At 38.7% G+C, this 25517-nt stretch overlaps 1 protein-coding gene across 1 annotated transcript in view; it reads left to right on the plus strand.

Moving 5' to 3' along the window:
* The window catches only part of LOC149205103 (nuclear envelope-associated protein 2-like), an 87816-nt gene that overhangs the window by 46474 nt on the left and 15825 nt on the right, over positions 1-25517 (plus strand). Inside the window, exons 3-4 of the mRNA XM_089393422.1 lie at positions 13928-14389; positions 14530-14631. Coding sequence (XP_089249548.1) covers positions 13928-14389; positions 14530-14631 — 564 coding nt within the window. The remainder of the gene's footprint in view (positions 1-13927; positions 14390-14529; positions 14632-25517) is intronic.

Consider the following 25517-nt stretch of genomic DNA (forward strand, 5'->3'; position numbering starts at 1 on the left):
GAGAGGGAGCTTGGATGAAAGGAATCTCCCTAGTTGAGAGGGAGGGCATATCATAGTCATGATGGACACCTTGAAAGAAGAATTTGGAGAATATATTTTGGGAGTCTGCTAAGATAAGAAAAACCAGGTTTGTTGCTGCATGTAAAGTAGGAAAGGAAGCTGTATGGTTGAGGAATCTTTTGTCAAGATTCATTTGGAAAGCTCTAAGTCCTACTGTGAAAAGTTGAGAAGCAACATCAAGATGTTTGAAAGACCCCAAAGGTTTGTGTTTACTTATGTACATTTGAAAGATTGTTACTGATTGGGGTTGTGTTTGTACAAGTAAATCTCTTGGAAGTTTTGATAGCATGTTTTACATGCTTGTTGTTATCAATCAATTTGATCGGGAGAGATTTGTTGTTACCAATCTATTTGATCAGGATGGATTTGCTACTGATTGTAAAAATCAGATTTGTTGAGGCTTTGTGAGTGAAGCATTGCCTGGGAGGACATCAGGCCGACACTATGTGTTGATGTCTAGATCCCGAAGTAGGGAGGGTGGCGTTGGTCATAGAGCTCTGACCTCAGATACACACCTAGATCCCTGGGTTGGTGGTTAGCAAGTAAGCCTGATGGTACCTAGAGAGGCTGAAAGCTTTAGTCCATCTTAGTCCCACTTGGATAGATTTCCCTGGTCAGGAATCTAGTCTGTGGCATTGCAGTGCCTAAATTGTTGAGAGACCTTGGATAGATTTCCTTGGTCAAGAATCTAGTCCATGGCATTGCGGTGCCTAAACTCTTCATAGTTCATATAGTTTGAGATCTTCCTTGTACTTGTTATGAATACCTCCCTAGTTAAGAGGGAGTGTTGAAAAATGTAACTAGGTTTGGTCTTCATAATTGTATTTGAGTCATAATAAAATGTACTTATGAAAAAGAATGAAAATAAATTTTATTATTATTATTATGACTTATTAAAGCATGGGTTTCATGCTTGGGTCATCATGTTTTAGGTCAAAGTCTCCATTGAGGACTTCTAGGATTTATTCTAAGTCAATAGAGTCATTGTACATTTAAAGAGACCCTTCTTGGGCTTTTGAATAATGTAAAAATAATTATTTTTGAGTCAAAAATGAATTTTGTCACCTCCACACCAAGTCGGCCTCAAGAAGGGTAATTTGACCTCACCAGAGGCCTATGTATTGAAGCAGTTAATTTCATTTGGAGGACAATCAGTCACACAAGTTCGATCTCCTAAAAGAAGCCGTGAAAAGGTGCGAAGTTGCAGTGAAAGAAGGAGAATTGTAGGATCAAAGGTTTTGGGTTATCTCTCTCTCTCAAACGTGTGATTTTTTGGGCTACGACATCAAGGTCAAAGTTCTGTTACGACATCAAGAAGTTTTGTTACGACATCAAGGCCGAAGTTCTATTATGACATCAAGAAGTTATGTTACGACATCAAGGTCGAAGTTCTGTTACAACATCAAGGTTGAAGTTATGTTACGACATCAATGTCAAAGTATGACATCAAGGTCGAAGTACAACATCAAGGTTGAAGTATGACATCAAGGTTGAAGTACGACATCAAGGTTGAAGTGCTGCTTCAAGGTAGAAGTGCTGCTTCAAGGTTGAAGAGCTAAGTGCTTCAAGGTCGAAGCTGTTGCATTAAGATCGAAGTTGCTAGGTCGAAGATACTACTGCATCAAAGTGCTACTGCTGCATCTAGGTTGAAGACAGTACTAGAAAGTGATCATCTGCTGAAAAAGGAAAGGGTTGACTTGGTGTGGAGGAAGTCTGTGTCTAAGTCAAGAGTCTTGGATTATCTCAGGAAAACTATTGAAGGAAGAGTTGTTGACTGGGTTTTCCCCAAGATTGGGGTTTTTCCCTGGCTGTCCACCTACATCTGGTGTCCTTGATCTTCGTGCTATTGTTTTGGTAATTGCTTGATGAACTAAGATAAAAGAAGAACATAAGAAAGTTAATAAGAACACAAGAATCTCACAAGTAATTATCAAGTATAAGAAAATCTTTCTGCCTTTTCGATTTTCTAACAGTCACATCCGCTCCGTCAGGCATCTTAGGGTTCTTGGTTCCACCTGCTATACCTTGATTCCAAAACAACAGAGAAACAAACTTGATGCAAGGAGTTGTAAATGCATTTTTCTTGGGGTACTTGATACCACCAAGGCCTATTGTCTTTACGATGAGGCAAATGTGAAATTCATACTTTCTAGAGATGTCATATTTCTTGAGTCCACCAAAAGTGATGATTCTGTTGAGAGACAACTTGATCATCTAGAAACGATTTCTTTGATGAAGATATATCATGAATTTGACAGTGAGATTCCAAATTTTGAAGGGGGGAGCCCAATTCTGGGTTAATCTTTGGAATCTCGCTTTGTAGAATCCACTCCTCCTCCTCCTCATGAAGAAGTTCCAAGCACCTCATCGGATTTGGATTATGTTAATGGTAGAATTGAGAAGTTGAACATTGATGATGCCACATCCTCAAAGGAGCCATCTAGTCCTCCAAAATAATCAAAGTAGTTGATCAAGACACTTGACAGTGTCCATCCTGATGAGATCAGAAAGACTGAAACAAGGAGTTCTACTAAAATTGACAATGGAGGTGCAAATTCAGGTGATGTGGATGACATAGATATTTCATATAATTGTGAATTGAATTTGTCCACTAACTTTGAACCCACTTCCTTCAAAAAATCTGCTTCTCATGATGAATGGAAAGAAGCCATGCAAAAGGAATATGATGCACTCATAAAAAATGGGACTTGGAAGTTGGTGGACCCTCCATATGGAACCAAACCAATTGGCTACAAGTGGGTCTTCAAAAACAAGTATAAATTAGATGGCTCACTTGACAAGCACAAAGCAAGGCTCGTGGCAAAGGATTTGCACAAAAAGGTGTTGACTATGAGGAAACCTTCGCTCCCACAATAAAATGGGTGACCATCCGGACCATATTCTCTTTGGTAGCACATAATGGATGGAAAATCCATCAAATGGATGTGAAGACAACTTTCTTGAATGGGGATTTAAAAGAAAATGTTTTATGTCTCGGCCTGAGGGTTTTGTTGTGAAGGGACAAGAACAAAATTTATGCAAGCTCATCAAATCCTTGTATGGCCTAAAACAGGCACCACAAACATGGTATGAAAAGCTAACTGAGCATCTTCTGAAGCTAAATTTCAAACACTACAATCTTGATGATGCGACTTTGTTTATCAAAAAGGTTGGCAAAACAGTTGTGTATCTTGTAGTATATGTACAATGAAACCTATATTGCATTTGTGAAGAAAGAACTGAAGAAAGGTTTTGAAATGACAAACTTGGGACATCTTCATTATTACTTGGGCATTGAAGTCATTCAAAATCCAAAATACATATTCATCTCTCAAAAAAAGTACATTGGAGAACTATTGAACAAATTTGGCATGGTCGCATTGATCTAGTGTCTAAAGTGATTTAGGCTTCTTCTTACTATTTGCTGCCACCAGTTGATGTGATAATAGGGAAAAAAAGTGATTCTTTTGTTGGGATTTTGCTGGGGAGGACCATTGAAGGTCATGATTTGTGTCCTAACTCCTTCCTCATGAAATGAGCCATGTGCCTCTTGATGGAATAGCAAAAAGAGGTGGTCATGAGACTTTTCAAGCCTCTATAGAGGTAGTAAAACCACGCTCTCATCTCGTAATAGATATCTAAAAATAAGGTGGTCCTTTGACTTAGTCTCATAAAAATGAAATAGCTAGCAAGTCCTTCAAGGCGTGGAATTTGGTGTTCTTGACTTAAGTTGATGGGGGCCCACTTTGAATTGACCAAGGAGGATCACCGGGTTGTACATCTAATACTTGCTTGTATACTCTGGTTTGACAATAAGACCATCCCTCAACTGCATGAAGTGCTTGGAATAAAATGCAACCTTAGGGTGCAAGTGGCATCCAAGTGACTTGGATGTAATGCCTATAGATACCTCTCTTGAATTACTTGGTTTAGGTCTTTTTAGAGGGTATGTAGTGACTTGGAGTTTCCAAAGAGGACATGAAGGGGAAAAGTTGATTGATAGAAGTGGCCATTGATTGAAGCAATTGGAAGCCTCTAAAAACTAGTAATGACACTGCCCAGGGGTATGGAGGAAATGTCCTCTTAAGAGTGGAGAGCTAGGTAGGGGTACTTATTTGTATTCGATGCATAGTCTTCTATGGTTTGAACTTTGGACTATGTGAAGGAAGGAAACAAGTCTAAGGATGGCCTCAAGGCCCAAAGGATAAGCCTTGAACTTTGCATAGATGATGGATTGAGGAATTGCATGTTTGCAATGGATGATACACTGTAATTGGAGAATATAGACTCTCTCTATTCTAGCTAGTCATTTTAAAGCATTTTCTTTTGAGTGGAGCAAGGGAGCCATATCCCATGGGAAGTTGGAGCTAGAAAGCAAGCCTCAAATTGAATTGAGGCCTGAAGACCTAAAACCATAGGTCTATAAGTTGTGGTAATCTCTATCTCATCCCCTTTGATGTAAACATGGTATTCAGACAAAGCATTGAAATATGTTGAAGATCATAACCTTAGTTTTACTAACTATTAAGAGATGAAAGTCACAAAAGTTGGATAGGGTGTTAATTTGTCTTCATAGCCCCTTGGGTTAGGAGGCTAGGAGGATCACATTGTTAACAATTAAAAGCAAGGAGATTGAGGTGTTGTGTAGGAAAAAATCTTCACCACGTTGCAAGTTGACGAGAGTGGCAACTTTGTCTGACCCCAGTTGTGTTCCTTATGAAGTTTGAGAGGCCATGAATGAAGCGAAGTTGACCAAGAAACCAAAAGTGTCTTTGAAATACCAATGCCATGTAACCTCTAGAATATGAACTTTCTTAAAATATACAATGCCTTTCAAAGTCCACAAACCAACAAAAGACTTTCAAAGAACTATGATGGGTCTCCTCGATAATGTCAGAGAAGGAAGAAGTTGTTAGTGAAATGACACTCTTAGCAAAACCTTACTTGTCCTTTAGCCATGAGGTGCTTTCCCTCTAGCTGATCTCATAACTACATATGAAAATTGTGCCACAGATCTTAGTGATAGTGTGCCAATCATGGTGTCCTATAATTGTTGAGGTTTGAACTTTGAAGTAATCCCTAATCAGTGGGATGGATGATATAGTGGGACCAAGATGGAGGGAACCTTGAACAAACAACACGAGTAAACAAATAAATAGTATGGAAATTGAGAGAGTGAATAACTTGTTTGAGGAGCTTGACCAGAAAGCCCTCCTTGTTAGCGGTCTTATGGGTGCTCATGAATATATTGACTTTCCTAATGTTGCCATGGGAGAATTAATGGCAAGGAGGGGAAGCAATGCTGATTGGGGGCTACCCACATGTCATTGTAAGAGGTAGTATGTGAAAACAAATAATGGTAATCAAAGTTGGGTGGGAAAGTAACATGGTTGGGAAAAGACCACGCCATAAAACTTTTGATGAATTGTAGAAGGATTCAAGAAGTTCATTTTTTCCTTTTGGCAATGAAATTGTGTTTGTGATAGCCAAACCTTGCTTACAATTAAATAATTCAGAATACTTGGAATATTAAGTAATCCATTTAGGATATGTAAATATATATTGAATAAACGTATGAATGAATTGATATAATGATTGATTGTACAATGAGGGCCCCGTATATATACCTAAGTGAGATACATTTTCATGAATAGTCATGTGTTTTAGGACATGTCCTTTCATTATACTAATTATCATTAATTATTATTAATTATTTATGAATGATTTCTTTATATTATTTATATTTTTATGTTCATAACATTGCCTTCCCCTTTAGTAATGCTTTGTCCTCAAAGCATATTGATGAAAAGGTGCGTTTTCCTTTTCTTTGTCTTGTAATTTATTCTCATCTTTCCAAATTCTTGGAGTTGTCATCTTCAGAGATACAAGACGATATAAACTTCTGTTTGTAGAGAAAAAATGTCAAACTGAAGAATGATCTAACCATCCAAATTCATCTTTCGTGGAACCTTGCACTTACTCGATATCATAAATGAATTGTTATCATAATGTTTAATTGTGCCGACATCAATATTCTTTGGAACATAGGTCAATTGTTTTCGTCTTGAGTGATCTAGATAGGTTGACTAGTTGAGATGTCTGCTCTTATGATTTGGGTTTAGATAAAGAGTTCATGTGACCCGATTTTCTCTTATCACATTTCTGGTGATTTCTTAATTTTATATAGGTATATGATTACCTTCACACAGATGTTGCTTGGTAGATCATGGAAACTTCACTTGGCCTTTCTGTTGTTTGTACTGCAACATTTGAGTATGTTTTGACTTCAATTGGGTTGGCATCCTTTTGAGTTGTAAGATTAATGGGACCTATATTTGTTCCTGTTGGAAAATTGGAAAGGTAGAAAAATTTTCTCTTGTAGATAATTACTTGTGATTTCTTTGAGTTATTATTGGTTTTCTTATGTCCTTTTATCTTAGTTCATCAAGCAATTACTAAAACCAAAACACGAAGATCAAGGACACCAGATGTAGGCGCACAACTAGGGAAAAACCCCTATATAGGGGAAAACCCAATCAAGAACTCTTCCTTTAGTAATTCAAATGAGATAGACCAAGACCCTAGACCAACAGACCTTCCTCCTCCACCAAGTCAGCCTTCCAAGATGATTTAGTAGTCTCTTCTTATCCAACAGCTTCAACCCAACAACAATCCAGAAATTTCGGCTTCTCAGCAACAAAACTTTGACCTAGCTTCAGGACTGCAGTTTTGATCTAGCAATTTCAATAGCTTCAGCCTAGAAGCTTCACAACTTCGACCTTGATGCAGCTTCACAGCTTCGACCTTGATGCAACAACTTCACAACTTCGACCTTGATGCAACAACTTCACAACTTTGACCTTGATGCAGCAGCTTCACAACTTCGACCTTGATGCAACAACTTCATAGCTTCGACCTTGATGCAGCTTCAAAATTTCGTTGCACATGAGAGAGAGAGACCCAAAAACTTCGATTCCAACCTCCTTGAATTTCACACCTTTTCTGCTTCCCAACTACTTCAATTCGAACTTGTGTGAGATGTCCTCCAAATGAGTCGAGTTGTTGCTTATATATAGTCATCTTAGGTGATCAAATTCTTCTAATGAGGCTGACTTGTCCTTCCTTGAGGCCGACTTGGTGGAGGCCTAATTGACCTAATTTACATTAAAATAATTTTCTTTCTTGACAAATAATTCCCAAGAACGGTTATTTACATTGTGACATGGACAAGGACACTTAACATAAACCCTTGAAGTCTTCAATGGAGACTTTGACCTAAAAACAATTGACCCAAGCATGAAACCCATGCTTTATCTTTCTTTTGGCAAATACATTTCAAATATAATTATGAAGACCGACACTAGTTACATTCATCAACAGTTCCCTTCTCCTCAACTTGGACATTTTTACTTTAAGACTTCGATTCTTTTGTCTCGATAAGTTTTTTGTTTTCTAGTGACTTCTTATCCTTCTTAAGCTTCTTAATTTGCATAAGTAATTTTTCACTGTGGTCCTTGAGAAATTTCTTCATTTTTATCAACTTCTTTCCTGAACGATTATTTTTGATATATCTTTTAGGTCTTTTGATGAAGGTACTATTGAATCTGACTTCACTGTAATATTATGAAGTATCACCTTCTTCTTCTTATAGAAAAAGTCAAAAAATTCTTCTCGGTATTTAAAATGAAGGAACCTGGTGTTCCGAGCCATGGTGAACCAAGAATTATGTCGATCTTGTTTTTATATATAGTTACAACACTGAATTGAGATATATAAATTCATAATCATCAGTTATTACTTGTAAGTCCTTAATTTCATAATGTTTTTTGTGAAAAATATCTTCCATTTCACCTATATTTGATTCTGGAATTGATAATTGATTTGCCAAATTGATATTGATATAATTTTCTTTGTTATTCATGCTAATAACGATATTAACTTATTTTCCTTGAATACTCCCGTTTAGAGTAAACAATCTGAGACACGATGCTATTGAACAATCTTTATGAGAAAGTATTCCTTCATCTTCGAATTATAGTCCATTCTTGATCTTGAATAATTTAAATACTTTCAGATTTTTTTTCCTTTTTATAAACATATATTGTTTTTTAATCAAGGAATATACTTTTTAACTTTTTCTTTGACTGAAAACTTAAGTAAAAAGAATAAATAAATTGCCCTTTCTTTTTCTAGTTCAAAACTCTTCTATAATAATCGTTTTATTATATTTATATATATTTTGACTTTATAGAAGTCTCTAATACATATCACCCCTTTTTTGACTTTTAAAAGAAAACCATTATAAATTTCCTTTTAACTTTTATAATATTTTCCCCTCGGTAATTTTACTCAAATAAAGAGCAATTATATATATATATATATATATATATATATATATCTTCACAAATTTAGGAGATTGTTATGAAAAGATGCTACTGTATGGATGGATGGTCACGTAGGAAACAATGTTTTTAAAACCGTTTTTAAAAACCGGTTACCGGTCTAAACCGGCCAAAAAACCCGGTTGGAATGGCAATTTCTCCAAATTTTGGCCCTAACCGGTGAAAACCGGCCGGTTTAGGACGGAACCGGCCGTTTGTATCAAACCGGCCGGTTCCGTCCTAAACCGGCCGGTTTTAGGCATGCCCACCATAACTTGCAAAAAGCGGTTTTCTGACTGTGGTTTAGGGGTTTTGGGGGGGAACTAAGGGTGTTTTCCCTCCAAAAACACCCTCTCCAAGCTATAAGAGGCCCCTCTCACTCTCATTTGTCTCGCACAACTGATTTGGAGTGTTTGTGAGTGTTTGTGAGTTTGTTTGTGAGCTTGGAGAGTGTTGAGTTTTTGCTGAAGTAGTCATCTTGGAGTTGGAGTTGGAGCTATTTTGGAGATAGTGTGTAGCTGTCAGTGGAGTTGCCATCTTCAAGAGGAGGCTAAGGAAACTAGTTTGCATTTCCAGGTAAGGATTTGCACTTGAAAATTCCTTATTTGACTGTTGTCCATGAATTAATTTTTTTTATGTGTTATAAACTTCTCACTTCTATGATCTACCATCCAGGGAGTCATCATGCCTCCAAAAGCCAGAGATACTGCATGGGCTCATTGTGATATGATTGATGGCAAAATGATCTGCAAATATTGCCAAAAATCCATTCAAGGAGGGGGTATTAACAGGTACAAGCAACACTTGGCTGGGATAGGAGGCCATGTAAAGCCATGTGGAGCACCAAATGAAATAATAGGGCATATTAGGGCAGAATACCTTCAGAAGTTTGAGACTCAAGTCACTGAACCAATAGAGAAGTTTGTGACTGCAAAGTTTGGGAGTCGAGACTCAACCAACTGAGTTTGATCATGATGACTGAGACTCATGAGAAGTTTCTACTTCAAGTGATAATGTTGATCACTATTATAGTATTACTATTATCATATATGTAGAGTCTAGACTGAAGTCTTGTAGTAGGCCACTGGCCCCATAGTTTGTAGGCTTTGTTTTTGCACTCTAGAGGCCATTTAGAGCCTCATTGCTTATGTATTTTGTCGATGATATGTATTGCACTCGGTGCCATTTTGATATATTCACCTTTACATGGTATATAAATGAGCAATCTTTGCATATTTTGTCTCTATTGGCTTGGAATCATGGTTTTAAATCTTAAAAATAGTTTTTTTTCATTAAAAAATAATTATTTAATGTATTTTTCTAAAACCGGTTCGTTTAGACCAAACTAGTCCCGGTTAGACCGGTTCCGGTTGGTAAACCGGTTCATTAGGTGGACCGGTCCGGTCACCGGTTCCGGTTTTAAAAACATTGGTCGGAAATTAATCATGTATGAAATTTCAATTATCAAATTGTATGGTATGATAATACGGATATGGATAGCAGTTGTGTATGGACCCAATTGTGAATGGGCGCATGGTGATAGCACAAAATCAATAGATTGTATGGATTGTGACTTATGGATGTTAAGGCAATTGCTTTTAATAGTGCTAGTACGAACAAAGTTGCCAAGATGAGTTTCTAAGAGTGAATGTAGTACAAAAATCATATGGACTGTGTAGATCAACAGTGGGACAAGGTTAATAGGTACCACAACTACACAAACTAACCAGATCGGAGAGTGGACGTGGTAATATGGACTGGATGGCTTGGGGCTACAGGGTATGGTAGTGTATGGCCAAATACGAATGTATGATAAACAAAGAAATGGTGGTTGATTGGTGTGAGGACAAGGGTTGATAGCTGGTGTCGAAGGTTTTATGGTAGCTGTGGGTTGGAGGTGACGACAATCATACGATGTTGTTTATTTTTATTATTTATTTATTTATTATTATTATTTTTCATATATATATATATTAATATAATTTAATTTATTTTAATTTTTTATTATTATTACTTATTTATTTATTTATATAATAATATAATTTTCAATTTTCAATTTTCTTTTGATTTTTTTTATTATCTTTAATGGCCAAGGGCTTGAGTGTTGATGAAGACCCGAAGAATGGAGAAGCTCCAAAAATTTTTGTGTCTAAAAGTCCACAATTAATTTGTAAACGATAATGAAATTTTAGCCAAACCTGGCTCACAGTTAAATAATCTAGAATACTTGGAATATTAAGTAATCCATTTAGGATAAGTAAATCTATATTAAATAAATGTATGAATGAATTGGTATGATGATTGATTGTACAATGAGGGCCCTATATATATACCTAAGCGGGATGTCCTTTCATGAATAGTCATGTATTTTAGGACGTGTCCTTTCATTATACTAATTATCATTAATTATTTATCAATTATATATATATTTATGTCTATAACAATGTTTCTTGCGACAAGATATGCTTACAATATTTCCACGTGGAGAATGGAGGGGGCGTTGTGTGAAAGAGCGAAATGAAGGTGTCTATGAAGGAGTTTGCATCCTTTGTCATACTAGCAGTTTGTGGGATAAAGGTTGGGTGTGGGGACATGAATATGATTTTGAATGATATGGTGGTAGTACTCAAGGGTAGCCTCACAAATGGCCTTGGAGAGAAGTTGGTATTTGACTATGGTTGTCTCAAGGGACGAGAAGAGGGGAGAGGTAGGATCAATTGGCGAATGTGGAAAATATAAGAATCAATCATTTGAAATCCTATGAAGACTCAACTGTGTTTGAGTCGATCTCTTGAAGATAGAATATGTCCTTTGAATTGTCATGAATCAATACTTGTAAAGGCCTAGTTTGTTGAAGAAAGCGTAACTAGGTTCGGTATTTACAAAATGTAATTTTGATCTTTGTACTTGTCACGAAAAAGATATTATTTTTGTAAATTATAAGAATGAGTTTCTTGCTCATTCCATAGGTCTAGGAAAGTCAAAGAGTCAAAGACATGTAAGGAGCTCTTCATGAGCCCATGTAAAATATATACAAGTCTAGAACAACCCTCCAAGACAAGCACAATCCTCCAAAGACAAGCACGAAGAAGACTGCCTGCAAAACGATGAAGAGATCAGTTAAGTCGGCCTCAAAATGTATATTGAAGAACAGTCATGTCGGCTCAATTAAGGTGACATATCTATTCATGAATACAAGTCGGCTTACATACATGACATACCACTATATATACCCAATAGGGTCTACGCAAAAGTGAGAAGAGATAACTCAGATTTTCTCTGTAATTCTTCATGGGTACAGTTACAGGATCTCAGACTACTCAATGATAAAGACCTCGCAATCTCAGAAGGTATCTAATTCTTCAGATGGACAATCTCAATGACTTCATCGTAACTAAGTCTCGGTAAACACAACGAAGGATAGTATCTTGGCATATGATCTCGGTGAATACTCTGTCTCGGTGAAGGAAGAGAATACACTGTCTCGACATTCCTGTGATCACGGTTTCAACACAATTACAATCTCGACATTATTTCTGAGTCAACGCATAACCTTGATCACTGATATAGTCTCTCTCTCGGCATAATTATAGTCTTGGATTAATTATGGATCACAACGTATTCGTTATGATGTGACTCAACTGTGATACTCTGTCTCAGCGTAATAAACAATCACAACATACCTATAACAATGAAGATCTCAATACATGAAGGAAACATAGTCAGAGACTCGACATATATATAACAAGGTTACACTCTGTATCAGCAAGCGTTCTGGATGATGGTGATCATGATCTCAGTCATGATCCTCAGGTCATAATCTTAACAAAGATCTTGATAAAGAAGAAGTAATGGCCTTGGTGTTGCAGCAGTAATGACAATCTCAGTGATGTAGTAAAGATGGCTTTAGTGTTGCAACAGTAATGATGATCTCACAGCAAGAAGAGGATTGGTGTCTTGGTCTTGGAGTGGCCTGGCAGGTCAAGGGTTGTGGTCTTGGTATTCGTCAATTGGAATCACTCTAAGAAGAATTTTGTGCAGGTTTTCCTCTCCAAGAGGGAGAGGTTTTGGCCCTGGCAGCATGCCAACATCTTGTGTTCTTGTCTCTTTGTTTTTGGTAGCTATTTGATGAACTAAGAAGACACACTCTAATAATAACAAGTGAAGACTATGCTAAGAAGAAAAGTTAAAAACACCTCACAAATAGTTATCAAGCTAAGAAGAATCTCACTAACTATAACTGCCCAAGATTCTTCAACATAGTTTAGGTGTTGAAGTTACCAAAGAGGATAACATCACTCAATGTGGAGTATTGAGAAAGGTTTGGGTAGAGGTCAAGGAGGGGTCCACATTAGACTCAAAGTGAAGTGCAAGGCTTGAGGAAGTGGGAGGGATGTAGCAAATTCTAGTGAATATATCTTGTGACTTAAGAGAGAGCACCCCCTTAACTTTGAATCCACATGAATCTAGTGTGCTCATTGGAAATGAACATCAAAATTCTATATTGAAGGAGATTGCAAGTAAGGCAGGCCACACCCTTACCTCCTTAGACATAACCTATGTGACAAGTCTCTTGTGTGGAGGCAAAGGTCCAATGGTACCTTGTAATTGAAGGGAGCTTTCACTCAGGATTCTTAGGATATTTGTGAGGAAAAGGAGGTCATGGAATGCAAATAGATCTTGTAATGGGTCGGAGAAGACCAAACCAAGGTGTAGAAGATAGTAAAAAAAATGAGAACATACCTTTCCATTTTCTATTTAATGATCTACAAATATTATTTTGGTTTTTGAGAGTAACAAGACGTGACTAATCACTAAAAGTTTACAGATATTTAAGTAGTTGTTTTCATGAACAACATCCAATGCATATTGCATAGTGTGTAAAGGGTTGATTTTTAGAGATAACTTGTCAATTCAAATTGCAAAGAGCTCTATGACCATATCTTGACATATTTCTCCCTTTGGTTGCAGTTTAAGTTGAAATTTGAGAGAAGCTCAAAGAATCAAAGAATTAACTATTTGCTTTTCCTATGGAATAACTGGATTTTGAAGTTCAAACTTTAAAGTTTAGTTTGACTTGGTAGTTTTAGTTTGAATTGTGAGACCTATAGGGCCAATTTGATTTACTTATTTTCAAAGTCTTTCTTTAGATGGTTGTGGTTTGGACTTTTTATTGTCTGGGGCCTGTTTTGTCGGTAAGAATGTGCTTCTTATTGCTCTTTACATGTAATGACACATTTCTTATATGGACTAGTCACTTTTTATTTTCTATTGTGTTTTGCTGTTAATATGGACAGTTCTACATCTCGCTCTTGGAAAGGTAAGTTACTGGGCAGGAAACCCTTATATTTGAAGGAGGTTTGCAACTTTGCATTATGATCAAATAGATTTGTTGTGTTTCTATATGTTTTATTGTTGGAGGAAACATTGACGTTTTTTGATTCTACTGCGTCCAAATGTAAATTTCTCATTTTCTTTCCATGCAGTACATTGAGGAGTTGGAAGATGTTAGGTTGAAACTGTCCAAAGTTCAAGCTTCAGCAGATGCAAGTGAAGCATCAATTCATTTAGCAGAATCTCGATTTTCACAGTTTTTGACAGAGCTAGATAAAAAGAGCAAGGTACTAGAAGAACATCAGAGACAGGTTACAAGGTTAGGGAAACAGGTTGCTGAGCTGAATGAAGATCTTGAAACAAGGGAGAATTCTCAGAGGCATCAAAGGGAAGAGGTCCTGAAGCTGGAGCAAGAAATCAAGTTTGCAATTAGCAAAGCTGATTTTCACAAGGAATGTGAACTTGGGAGGATTTTAGAAGAAGTGTCTGCAAGGAATATTGAGAACCTTTCTAGACACTTGAGTAGAAATGACGAAGAGATAGTAAGTCTCAGAGAAGAGGTCAAGATACTATCTTCACAGTTAAAACATAAAACTCAGGAGCTGGAGGCACAGGTTCATGTCTTTACCTGTAGGAGATTTATCTGCAGTGTTGCTTCTAATCATAGAATTTATAACTGTTACTTTTACTAGAGATATAAAAGCCTCTAGAGACATGGAATATCTGGCTAGAACTAGTGTGTTAATTGTGGCAGTTGGAGAAGCAACAGAAAGCTGATCAAGATCTCAAGAAGAGAGTTCTCAAACTCGAGTTCTCTCTACAGGAAACCCGTTCGCAAACTCGAAAGCTTCAAAGGGTATGCTTTTCTTTGAGTCTTGTACATTTTGCTCCATTAAATAATATAGTTGATGAATTGCATTTAGATTTGCCTAACTAGTAGCTTTTCAGTCAGCTATAATTAAAGCTGTGTTGTATTTATAATTTATTACAATAAAACAAAACTAAGTGCATAGGCTGCTCTTTTGAATAGTTTACAGGTATATTGGTATATGATATTTGAGCTTCTGGATTGTTAAATTCTGGACGACTACTAACATGAAACAAGTGATGGAATCTAATTTAAGCATCTCAGGTTGGAAACAGAGGTGCAAAATACACTCTTGTGAATGTGTATGTGTTGGGAATTGCATTCCTTACCATATTATTTCCACAAAAACGTCCATGATTTGGGGTCTTTTTCATCTTGTTAGTGTTGGTTTTCTTCTGATTGTATCAAAGTGTAAATGTGAGAGTGAGAATATGCATGCATGCACACATGTTGGTGCACGTGTTTATGTATTTTGTTTTGTAAATTTTGTTCTACATTTTGGTCCAGTCCGATGACATCCTCATACCTTTATTAGAATGTGAGTCTAGTGCTTCTCATACGTTTTACTATTTTTCCATGTTTTGTTATTATATTTTTATGAGAGGTTGTTGTATCTTAGTTAAGATATTCTGTGATTTAGAAAATGTTATGTCAGTGAATGATTCAACTAGCCCATTGAAGACAAACATAGCATCCGGGTAAAGAAGCTGAGTGAATTAGCAAATTGCAATGTATGTGAATGAAAATTACACTTATCATCATTTGCATCCCAACAATTTTCACCTAATGCACTCTTCTATACTGTTACCCACCAAAAGTGGGTAACCCATACGTGAATTTGTTTTTTCTCATTTAACAGCCAGCTAGCTAGCAGCCCTATGATGGCCCACAAATAGCTTTATATCAGTTCTTTCCACCTATGCTCCGGTCAGGGCTCTCTCTCATCTGGCATGCTTCTTGAAGGAAGGCGGGTAATCTATTAGAACGTACATTAACCATTTTTGTAATCATATGCTTTCATTTAATGTTTTGGGGCATACTAATATGGATCATAGGCCAAGCTGGATGATTGGACGCTCTTGATTGTACCCTTGTTACCATGCTTCACCTAGGAGGTTATCCTTTTCCCGTAGTCTAGTGTGACCTCCTGTGAGGTCTTTCCTTCAGGAGGGGCACTAATAGGAGTCACTGATTAAAGTATCATGCCATGGCCATGGCCATCTGACTTGAAGTCTTGTCGACTCAATCACCACCATTATCACATGCACATACTGATTGATGGGTCTACCTGTGACATATTCTTCCCCTTGTGGGATGGAAGCACCTGATAGGATTGAAGTTATAATCATCCCTAACTTGCTTACAAATCCCAAGCTAGAAAGACATTGGAAGTATAGTATTCAAAACCGGAATTGGTCCACCTATCAAACAGGGTTTCAAACTGGAATTGGTCAAACTGGAACTGGTCAGATTTCAATGAACCAATCTTTAAAAAAATACATGAAATAATGATTTTTTAATGAAAAAAACTATTTTTAAGATTCAAAACCATAATTCCAAACCAATAGAGACAAAATATGCAAAGTTTGCTCATTTATATACCATATAAATGTGAATATATCAAAGTGGCACTAAGTGCAATACATATCAACAACAAAATACACAATCAATGAGGCTCTAAATGGCCTCTAGAGTCCAAAAAAATGGTACAAGCTATGGGTCTAGTGGCCTCCTACAAGTCTACATATCAATGATCACTGCTCATCATGATCAAACTCATCACCACTACTAGACATGGGATCATCAACATGAGCTATATAAACATCATCTGGCTCAAAGTCTGAGCACTCCTTAGACTCCTTTGCAACCTCAGTAGTAGTAGTAGTAGCAACAACAAAACTAGAAATCAAAACTACAAATCATTGATCAACATGATCACTCATAAAACTCATTGTTGATTCAACTCCATTAGAAATGGGACCATCAACAAGAGCTAAATAAACATCATCTAACTCAAAGTCTTAAGACTTGGATTGTTAAAACTTATAATATGGTAGAAATTGAAAAAGTTTAACATGCCTAACTGATGATTTTGGTTTGAGTGAAGGGTTCATCTCCTCAACCTTATAAAATGGTAGAAAAAGCTTAGCATGCCTCACCAATTATTTTCCTTCTAGTGAAGGGTGCATTTTTGTTAAAGCCATGGTAGAGGAGTTCAATAATCACTACCACCAACATCAACAAAGTTCAACAATCAATGCCACCAACATCAACGAAGTTCAACAATCAATGCCACCAACATCAATGTACTTAAAGGGCTTTGTGCTCTTGATCAAATGCCAATCTCATGTTAGGTTTAACTTTTTGTAGCATCGGATGTGTTCTAGCCACGAAATTTTGTGGAGAGGCAGAACAACTTGATCAAAGGCTGGTTGGAGGCTTGACGTCTAGCAAGCTGTGCAAAGGTTGACGCAGAGGCTCATAGGGCCGAGTTTTTTGAAGATAAGTTGTGCCAGAGATTGCCAGTGGGAGAAGGGAAATTCCCTTTAGTATTTTGCCCAGATATTCTTGCTGTGGATTGCCAGTTTCAGGCATCCAGATTGTACTCAGATTTTTCACTGTTGCTTAATAATAAAACCCTCATTTGCTACACTGGTTTTCCCAAGTTGGGTTTTTCCGGGGACTTTTGTCCAAAAATAATTGTGTTATTTTTATGTGTGTGCTAGCATTTCTTCCAACGTTTATTCTTCTGCAATTTTATTTGTGTAGATTGCAGTGTGATTTATTCAGTATTTGCCATAGCAAACAACAAATAAATTGTTAAATAAAATTAACAATTAGGAGAATAATTTTCAGTTGTTGCAATAGGATTCTAGTTGTTGAAATTTTCACATGGTATCAAAGCGCAGTTGATCGGCCATAGGGCTTAGAGGCGAAAGAGAAGGAATTTTGTTTCTCATTGTGGGCAGCAGGCTGAAATTCCCAAGAGCAGCGCAGTCATTTTGCTAGGAGGCCGAGTTACTTGTGGAGGTTCGATTTTTCTGAGTGAGGGGCAAAAAAATTCGATCCTACCAGATCGAGTGATTCCAAAGGCAGAGGGAGCAACTCAGATTTTTCGTTGGGCAAATCTCTAGCTGGATGCAGTGGTTTTTACAACAGTTTGCTAGAGCAGAGCTAGCGTCGGGGCGGAAGAGAGAAGAGCGCACACAGAGGGAAAATTTTCCTCAGGGAACTTCTAGTCTTAAGAAGTTTGATTTTTCCTTGTAGACCAACAGTCGTTGTGAGCACATCTTCTCACTCCAGAAGGGAGTACGAATAGCAGAACAACAATTGAGCATAAGGAAAGAGGAAGTTTTCGACAGATCGTTGAGATGGCCATTGTTGGGTTTCGTGATCAGGATAGGTTGGATGGAGCTTCCAACTGTGTCATCTGGAAGGTAAGGATGTCCTTCCTTCTAGATGAATATGGTCTGAAAGCCTATATTGATGTGGTGGTAGTAGTTCCCATGGATGTAGATCAGTTGAAAGAGTACAGAAAGGAGATGGCACGGGCGAAGAGGTTGATCCTAGATGGAGTCCGAGATCATATTGTCTCACATATAGCGGCCAAGGGAGTGACCAAAGAGATGTGGGAGACTCTCTCCACACTATACCAAGGTACATCCGAGCAATGAAAGATGTACTTAGAGGAGAAGCTGAGATGCATCAGGATGTAGAAGGGGGAAGGCATAGATCCCTTCCTCACCAGGATTCAGAAGGTCTAAGACCAGTTGTCGGCTGTTGGGGCAGTGCCTCAACCGACAAAGTTAGTGCGATTGGCACTTAACAGTGTCTCAGAGATGTGGCAGGTATTTGTCCAAAGTATCTTGGGCAGAGATGCCTTGCCAAGGTGGGACATGATGTGGGCAGATTTGCATTAGGAGGAGTTGAGGCGAGCTCTTCTAAAGAGCTCCATCAATGGCAACAACAGCGGGTCAAAGCAGGTGAAGGAGGAGGAGATTTTGACCCTCGCATCTAAGGGTCCCAGTCAGGGATAGAGGGAGTAGAGAAAGAAGAAGAAGGACCTGTCAAAGGTAAAATGCTTCAGATGTGGTGAGCTTGGTCACTACAGTACACAGTGTCCTCTCAGGAAGAAGGACAAGGAGGAGAAGCAGGACCAACAGGAAGCTTCAACAGAGATCGATAGGCTTTCCTTCAGGCTGGAGGAAGACTCCGCCATGTTTGTTGATAGACCTCCAGGGGTGAGGTGGGGAGATTTGGTGTTGTAGCCCCGGAGTGCTACAATTACAAATGGGCAGGATCCTTGAGGAGTCACACCTCATGGATTAATACCTTGCTACAGGGGCCCATAATATTCAGTAGCTGGATGGATCAATGACAGTTGATGCAGTCAGATGCCAGAGTGACAGTTGCAGAGACCAGTAGCAGTCAGATGATGGGGAGCGCAGTGTAGAGTTGGCACAATGCAAAGTCAACAACAACGCAAATTCTTCAGTGACAATGCAAATACTAGTAGCATTCAGAGACTCAAGTGACATATGCATTATATTGATCACAGTTGATTCAGTATTTTGGATGCCTTTCAGTTGCAAATGTTGTAGTTGTAGCAACAACAATGAGAGGGAGTTGTAGTGAAAATGCAGTCTTGGCAGCAGTTTAGCAGGGTCAGCAGCAACACAGATGCAACGTATATCAAAGTTGCGCATTGGTTGGTGGGTAGTATGGTCAGACATCAACAACATGACAAGCGATGATGCAGGGACAAGGCGCTATTAGAGGGGGTGTAGTAGCACCAGAGTACATTCCTCTCCAAGAGGTAGTGTTATTTTTTGTAGCATCAGATGTGTTCTAGCCACGAAATTTTGTGGAGAGGCTAGAATACATAATATCTCCAAAACCCATAAATCGTTTTTGGAAATTTCGTCTAGAAATGACTTAATTAGATTATTAACCAATTTTTAAATATTTCCTAAGTCTAAACTTAGGGAATATGGTTAATTAATCAATATTAATTAAGTCAAGGCGTGAATCATCTAGAAAATCACACAGATTGATCCAGAGATGATCTTAGCCATTGATTAAGTTTTAATCTTGGCCATTGATGCTCCAACAGAGGATTATAAGAGGAGGTTGATGTGGTGATGGAGAATGCACTTCAGCAGTTCGATTTCCAGATTAGCATCAATCAATTGCAGAAGAGAGAGCTAGAGATTGAAGCAGTGATTGAGGGCCAGAGACAGTGAGCCTGGAGGAACGATTTCCAGATTCGGAGAGTCAGCAGCAAGAGGGCTGTGTTATCCTAGAGAGGCAACGCAGAGGCTCTGCACAGTAGCTTCAGTAAGGCGAATCGATTTATTAGTAAGAAAAATCGATCTCTGTTCCAAAGACTGAGCAGTGGTTCGGGAAGGATGGATAGACGATTTTCTCAACAGTTGGAGGCCGAACGACTTGATGAGAGGCTGGTTGGAGGCTTGACGTCCAACAGGCTGCGCAGAGGCTGACGTAGAGGGTTAGAGGGCAGATTTTTCTGAAGATGAGTTGTGCTAGAGATTTCCTGTGGGAGAAGGGGAATTCCCTTTAGTATTTTGCCCATACATTCTTGCTATGGATTGCTGATTTCATGCATCTAGATTGTACTCGGATTTTTCACTACTGCTTAATAGATAAAACCCTCATCTACTGCACCGGTTTTCTCAAGTTGGGGTTTTTCCGGGGACTTTTGTCCAAAAATAACTATGTTATTTTTATGTGTGTGTGCTAGCATTTCTTCCAACGTTTATTCTTCCACAATTTTATTTGTGTAGATTGCAGTTTGATTTATTCAGTATTTTCCGTAGCAAACAACAAATAAATTGATAAATAAAATTAACAATTAGGAGAATAATTTCCAGTTGCTTCAATAGGATTCCAGTTTTTGGAATTTTCACATCTCATACCCTCAAGCATGATAGAATCAAATGGAAACATTGCAATCCCTCAAATGCTGAAATCTTGAAATTTATTAAGTCTGTTGGATTTTGAGTGAGATCTAAAATTCTAGTTTCTCCATATCAAATCCAGTGAGGTCAAAACCACTCTCAAGTATCATGAGTCATTTCATGGTAATGTTAAAAATTTAAGTAAAAGGATGAAAATGAAAGATAAAGGAAATGTCACTTTTACTTTAATTTAACATTACGGTTGCTTGCACATTGTTAGGGTTGAGATGTTTGAGGCAAATGGGAGGGGAGAAATGCTTTAAAAGGCTTGGAGGGGTTGTTTTTGGAGGAAAATAGCCCCTAGTTTCCCTCAAAACCGCTTCAAAAACCACAAAACCACCATCTATGGTGTCTGCAGCTGTCCTGGCAATAAGCCAGCTAGTTTATGATGGAACTGGCCGGTTTATGGGAAAACCGACCAGTTACGTTCAAAATCGTTTTTTCTACTGGTTGGATGGCTCGGCCTATTGAACCGTCAATTCAACCGGTTTATGTTAGTTTTTGGTGTAGCATTAAATAAGTGTTATAGTCTCTAAGGTGTCAGAGAGGCTAAGGAACACGAGATCTCCAAAACCCAGAAAAGGTTTTGAAAGAAAACACATAAAAACTCCCCAATTAAATTAATTGATCAATAATTAAAAAGGTTCCTAAGTTTAACTTAAGAAAATTGATTAATTAGTGGGTATTAATTGAGGAAATCGAGTTTGCTCTAGAGACTTCCGAAAAGGTGACTTGACGAAGTCTAAGATGATCTTAGCCATCGATCATGATTAGATCTTGCTTGTTGATTCTCCAGCGAGAGATTATAAGAGCATGACGAAGGGATTGGAGAAGACACATCGAGTGAGGGCGCAGTTCGAGCTAGGGAAAGAATGTAGCAAGGGTTTGCAACAAGGAGAATTTCCAGATAAATTCTTACGAGGTTTCCAGTTTTCGGGAGGAGGAAAAGGAGGCCAAATTTATCTGCAGAAGAGGCTGTACAGAGCAGTGTGAGTTGCTAGTAGGAGGGTTGATTCAGTTGCTGAAGGTTGGATCAAGGTCCAAGAGGTAAAGTTAATTGATTCCAGAGGCAAAGGCAGTCAAGATGACTCATCAGGAAGCATTTCCGGGGCTATGCAATTTATGCAGAGCCAACAATGCGCATTTTAGGCAGCGATGTGAGTTGCCAATGTGGTGTGCAAGTAGGCCAAAGGAGGTCGAGTTGATTTGCAGAGGAGATCTTGGATCTCCAGTATATTTTCCAATGGAGATAAATTGTCAGAGGATTACTAGTTGGGAATCTAGTTGTAATTCTCTGATTTTGCTGCATAATAATAATAAACCCTTATCTGCTGCACCGATTTTCCATTCGGGGTTTTTCCGGGGTTGTTTAGTCCAAAATTACGATGTCAGTTTTATGTGTGTGCATTTATTTCTCAGTTTCTATTTTTATTTCTGCATCGTATTTTTATTGTGAAGAATTGTAGTGTGGTTTATTTGCTATTTGCCGTAATAATAATTGCAGAAGATAAATAAATTGTTAAGTTAGGAGAATAATACTCAATTGCTGCAGTTCAAGGAATTTTCACATGGTATCAGAGTAGTATTGAAGATTAGATCAGAGGCTTAGAAGCAAAGGAAGCAAGATTGTGCAGTTTCAGTGGGGGATCTGAGTACAATATTTCCATATCTACGCAGGCCAGCCAGGTAGTGCGAATTACTCTGGAAGGAAAAATGATTTCCAGTTCAGGGTGAAAGAAAAGTTCGATTTGTCCCAAAAGCAGTACCAACAGGCAGTGTGGTTGTCGGGAAGAGGTTCCAGAGAGAAGATCAGTTAATTCGTAGAGTAGATCTGGGCGCAGATATTTCCAGCAATGGTTTGCAATTGCAGATCAGCGCAAGAAGGAAGAGAAAAGCACATCGGGGGAATTTCCACATTTTCTTAGAGGGTTTCCAGTTTTCTAGCTATAGGAAAGGAGGTCGTGACTTCTAGAAACAATAGGCTGTAGCAGACTTGCCAGTCTAGCTAGTGTGAGTTTTAGGGTGAACAGTGCGTGTGCCAGATACTAGAGAAGGACTTCCGGGAGGTAGACTGAGTTACCTAGTAGAAGCAACAGGCAGTGCAAATTTCGGGAAGGACAAAGGAGGCAAGTGCAAAAGCAAATTTGCGCATTCCAGCTGCCGGAAGGAGGAGATTTCTAGCATATAATTCTCCAGTTGATTTTAGTTTCTTAGATTCTTCAGTATGGTCGCAAAGAGATTCAACATTTAGGAGGCTACAGATTTGTCTTCCAAATTGGAAAATGAATTTGCTCAGATAGCTTGCCTTTCTAGCTTGACTTCACATGGTGTTTGGTATATAGACAATGGAGCGTCAACTCACATAACAGGAGTTAGGGACTACTTCTTTGACTATAGAGAGGAGATGGATTTGTAGATACAGATGGGAAATAGATCAAAATGTACTCCAGTTGGGAGAGGTATTTTCGATATTCAGAGGGAGTCGGGAGCAAGCACCAATGTTATAGATGTGCTGCATGTGCTAAGCTTAGGTATGAACCGAACTTTAGTCTTAGAACTATAGGATATGGGATATGATGTCAACTTCATAGGGAAGAAGGTATTCATCAAACAATAAGATTGGAAAAAGGTAAAGCATATTGGAGCTCATAGCAACAAGTTGCATAAGTTGCAGTTTGACTCTCAAAAGGCACTAGTTAGTAGCAACAACAATAGCAATGAGAGAAACCTGAATGAATTATGGCATAAAATAATGGGACATTTACACCATGGAGCACTTAGGATGCTCACGGAGACAATGATAGGCGTTCCAAAATTGAACACAAAACACAATGATGTGTGTACGGGGTGCATACTTGGGAAGTATGCTAAGGCAACGTTCCCAAGAAGTAACAATAGATCAGATGGTGTGTTGCGGCTTATACATTTAGACATTTGTGGCCCAATGTCCACCATACCTCTTAGAGGGTACGAGTACTTTGTTACCTTCCTAGATGACTACTCTAGGAATGCCTAGATCTATTTTTTTGAAGACCAAGGATGAGGTCTTTAGTCGGTTCCAAGAGTTCAAGGCTCTAGTGGAAAACGTGACATGGAAAAACATCAAGGTACTTCACACAAATAACGGAGGAGAGTACACAGATAGTGACTTCATGGGATTCTGTACGAAGGAGGACATTAGGAGGGAGTGGACAACTCCATACAATCCACGACAGGATGGAGTAGCTGAGCGAAAGAACAGGTCTATAGTTGGGGCAACAAAAGCTATGTTATATGATTAGGACATGCCTAAGTTTTTGTGGGTAGAGGCATGTAACACAACGATGTATATACATAACAGGGTTCCTCACAGGGCATTGGGGAGGATAACACTAGAGGATGTTTTCTCAAGGAAGAAACTGGAGGTCAGCCACGTCAGAATATTTGGCGGTATAGCTTACCATCATGTTCTAGATGAAAATGCACTAAGTTAGATCAGACTGCAGAGAGGGGGTTTTTTTGGGTATAGCAAAACGTCAAAGGCATACAAGATCCACATAACTAGCAGTAGGAGGATTATCGTGAGATGGGACCTGAAGTTCATGGAGGACAAAGCCTTTACGAGATCTTGCAAGATGCCGACAGGTGATCAAAGTGAGCCAACAAAAGCTCCATTGGTCGAACAGTAGGGGCAGCGATGGGGACAACCACAAGGACAATTGCAGGGGTCTAGTATAGTTACCAGTATGAGCACTACCTCAGGAGTCAGGCATCCAACGAGTTTGCAACAGACGGAGCAATAGAGGTAGGATGAGGAGCTGGTCGAACCACCCACCACTAGCAGTCGAACCAACAATGAAGCTCATTAGACGCTGAGGGATGTGAAGGAGTTTATGAGAGCTCCTAGGACGGGCAAGAGAGAACGCAGACAACCATACAGGTACCAAGCAATGGTGGCATAGGTTGTTGAACTTTCCAGCTATTAGGATACTGCACAACATTAGGTGTGGTAGGATGCCATGGTGGAGTATAACTCCATCATGTCGAACGATGTTTGGGAGGTAGTGCCAAGACTTGTGGATAGGTCAGTTATCGACTCTCGGTGGATCTATAAGATCAAGTACGCTGTACATGGCAGCGTGGAAAAGTACAACGCTAGGTTTGTGGAAAAGGAGTATGCACAAAAGAAGTCATAGATTATGAAGAGGCCTTTGGCCCGGTTGCCAGATATACTTCCATCCGGTTAGTAATACCTCTAGTAACACAGATGGGATGGCAGATTCACCAAATGGATGTCAAGACAACCTTCTTGAACGGGGTGATAGAGGAAGAGGTATACATCGAACAACCACAGGGCCTTGAGAAACATGAGAGGGGCACACACGTGTGTAGAATGGAGAGAGTGCTATATAGGCTCAAACAGGATCCCAGGGCATGGTATGGTCGGATTGAAAACTACTTGTAGCAAATGGGATTCGTCAAGAGTGACGCTGACCCCAACCTTTACTATTTGACGTTAGAGGGTGAGCCACTCATCCTAGTTTTTTATGTGGATGACCTCTTCCTAACAGGGTCATCAGGGCTCATAGAGGAAGTGCAAGAGGAGCCTGGCAGTAGAGTTTGATATGAAGGATATGAGACTGATGCATTACTTCCTAGGCCTGAAGGTATGGCAGAGGGACGGGGAGATATTTTTTGGTCGAGGAAGGTATACTACAAAGATCCTAAAGAAGTTTGGGATGCAAGATTGTAGGCCTATGTCCACGCCTATGATTATTAACTAGAGGAAGATAGATGCATCAGAGGACAAGGACGTGGACATTAGAGGAAATTTCAGCCTAAAAAGGCCCATGAAATTTTCATGTAATTTCCATGTCATAATATGTAAACCAATCAAAATCCTTTAAATTTAAAAAG

The sequence above is a fragment of the Pinus tabuliformis genome, chromosome 1_2 (assembly GCF_031772625.1).
Source record: "Pinus tabuliformis cultivar Carrire ecotype Pingquan chromosome 1_2, CPIR1, whole genome shotgun sequence".
In the NCBI taxonomy this organism is placed as follows: Eukaryota; Viridiplantae; Streptophyta; class Pinopsida; order Pinales; family Pinaceae; genus Pinus; species Pinus tabuliformis.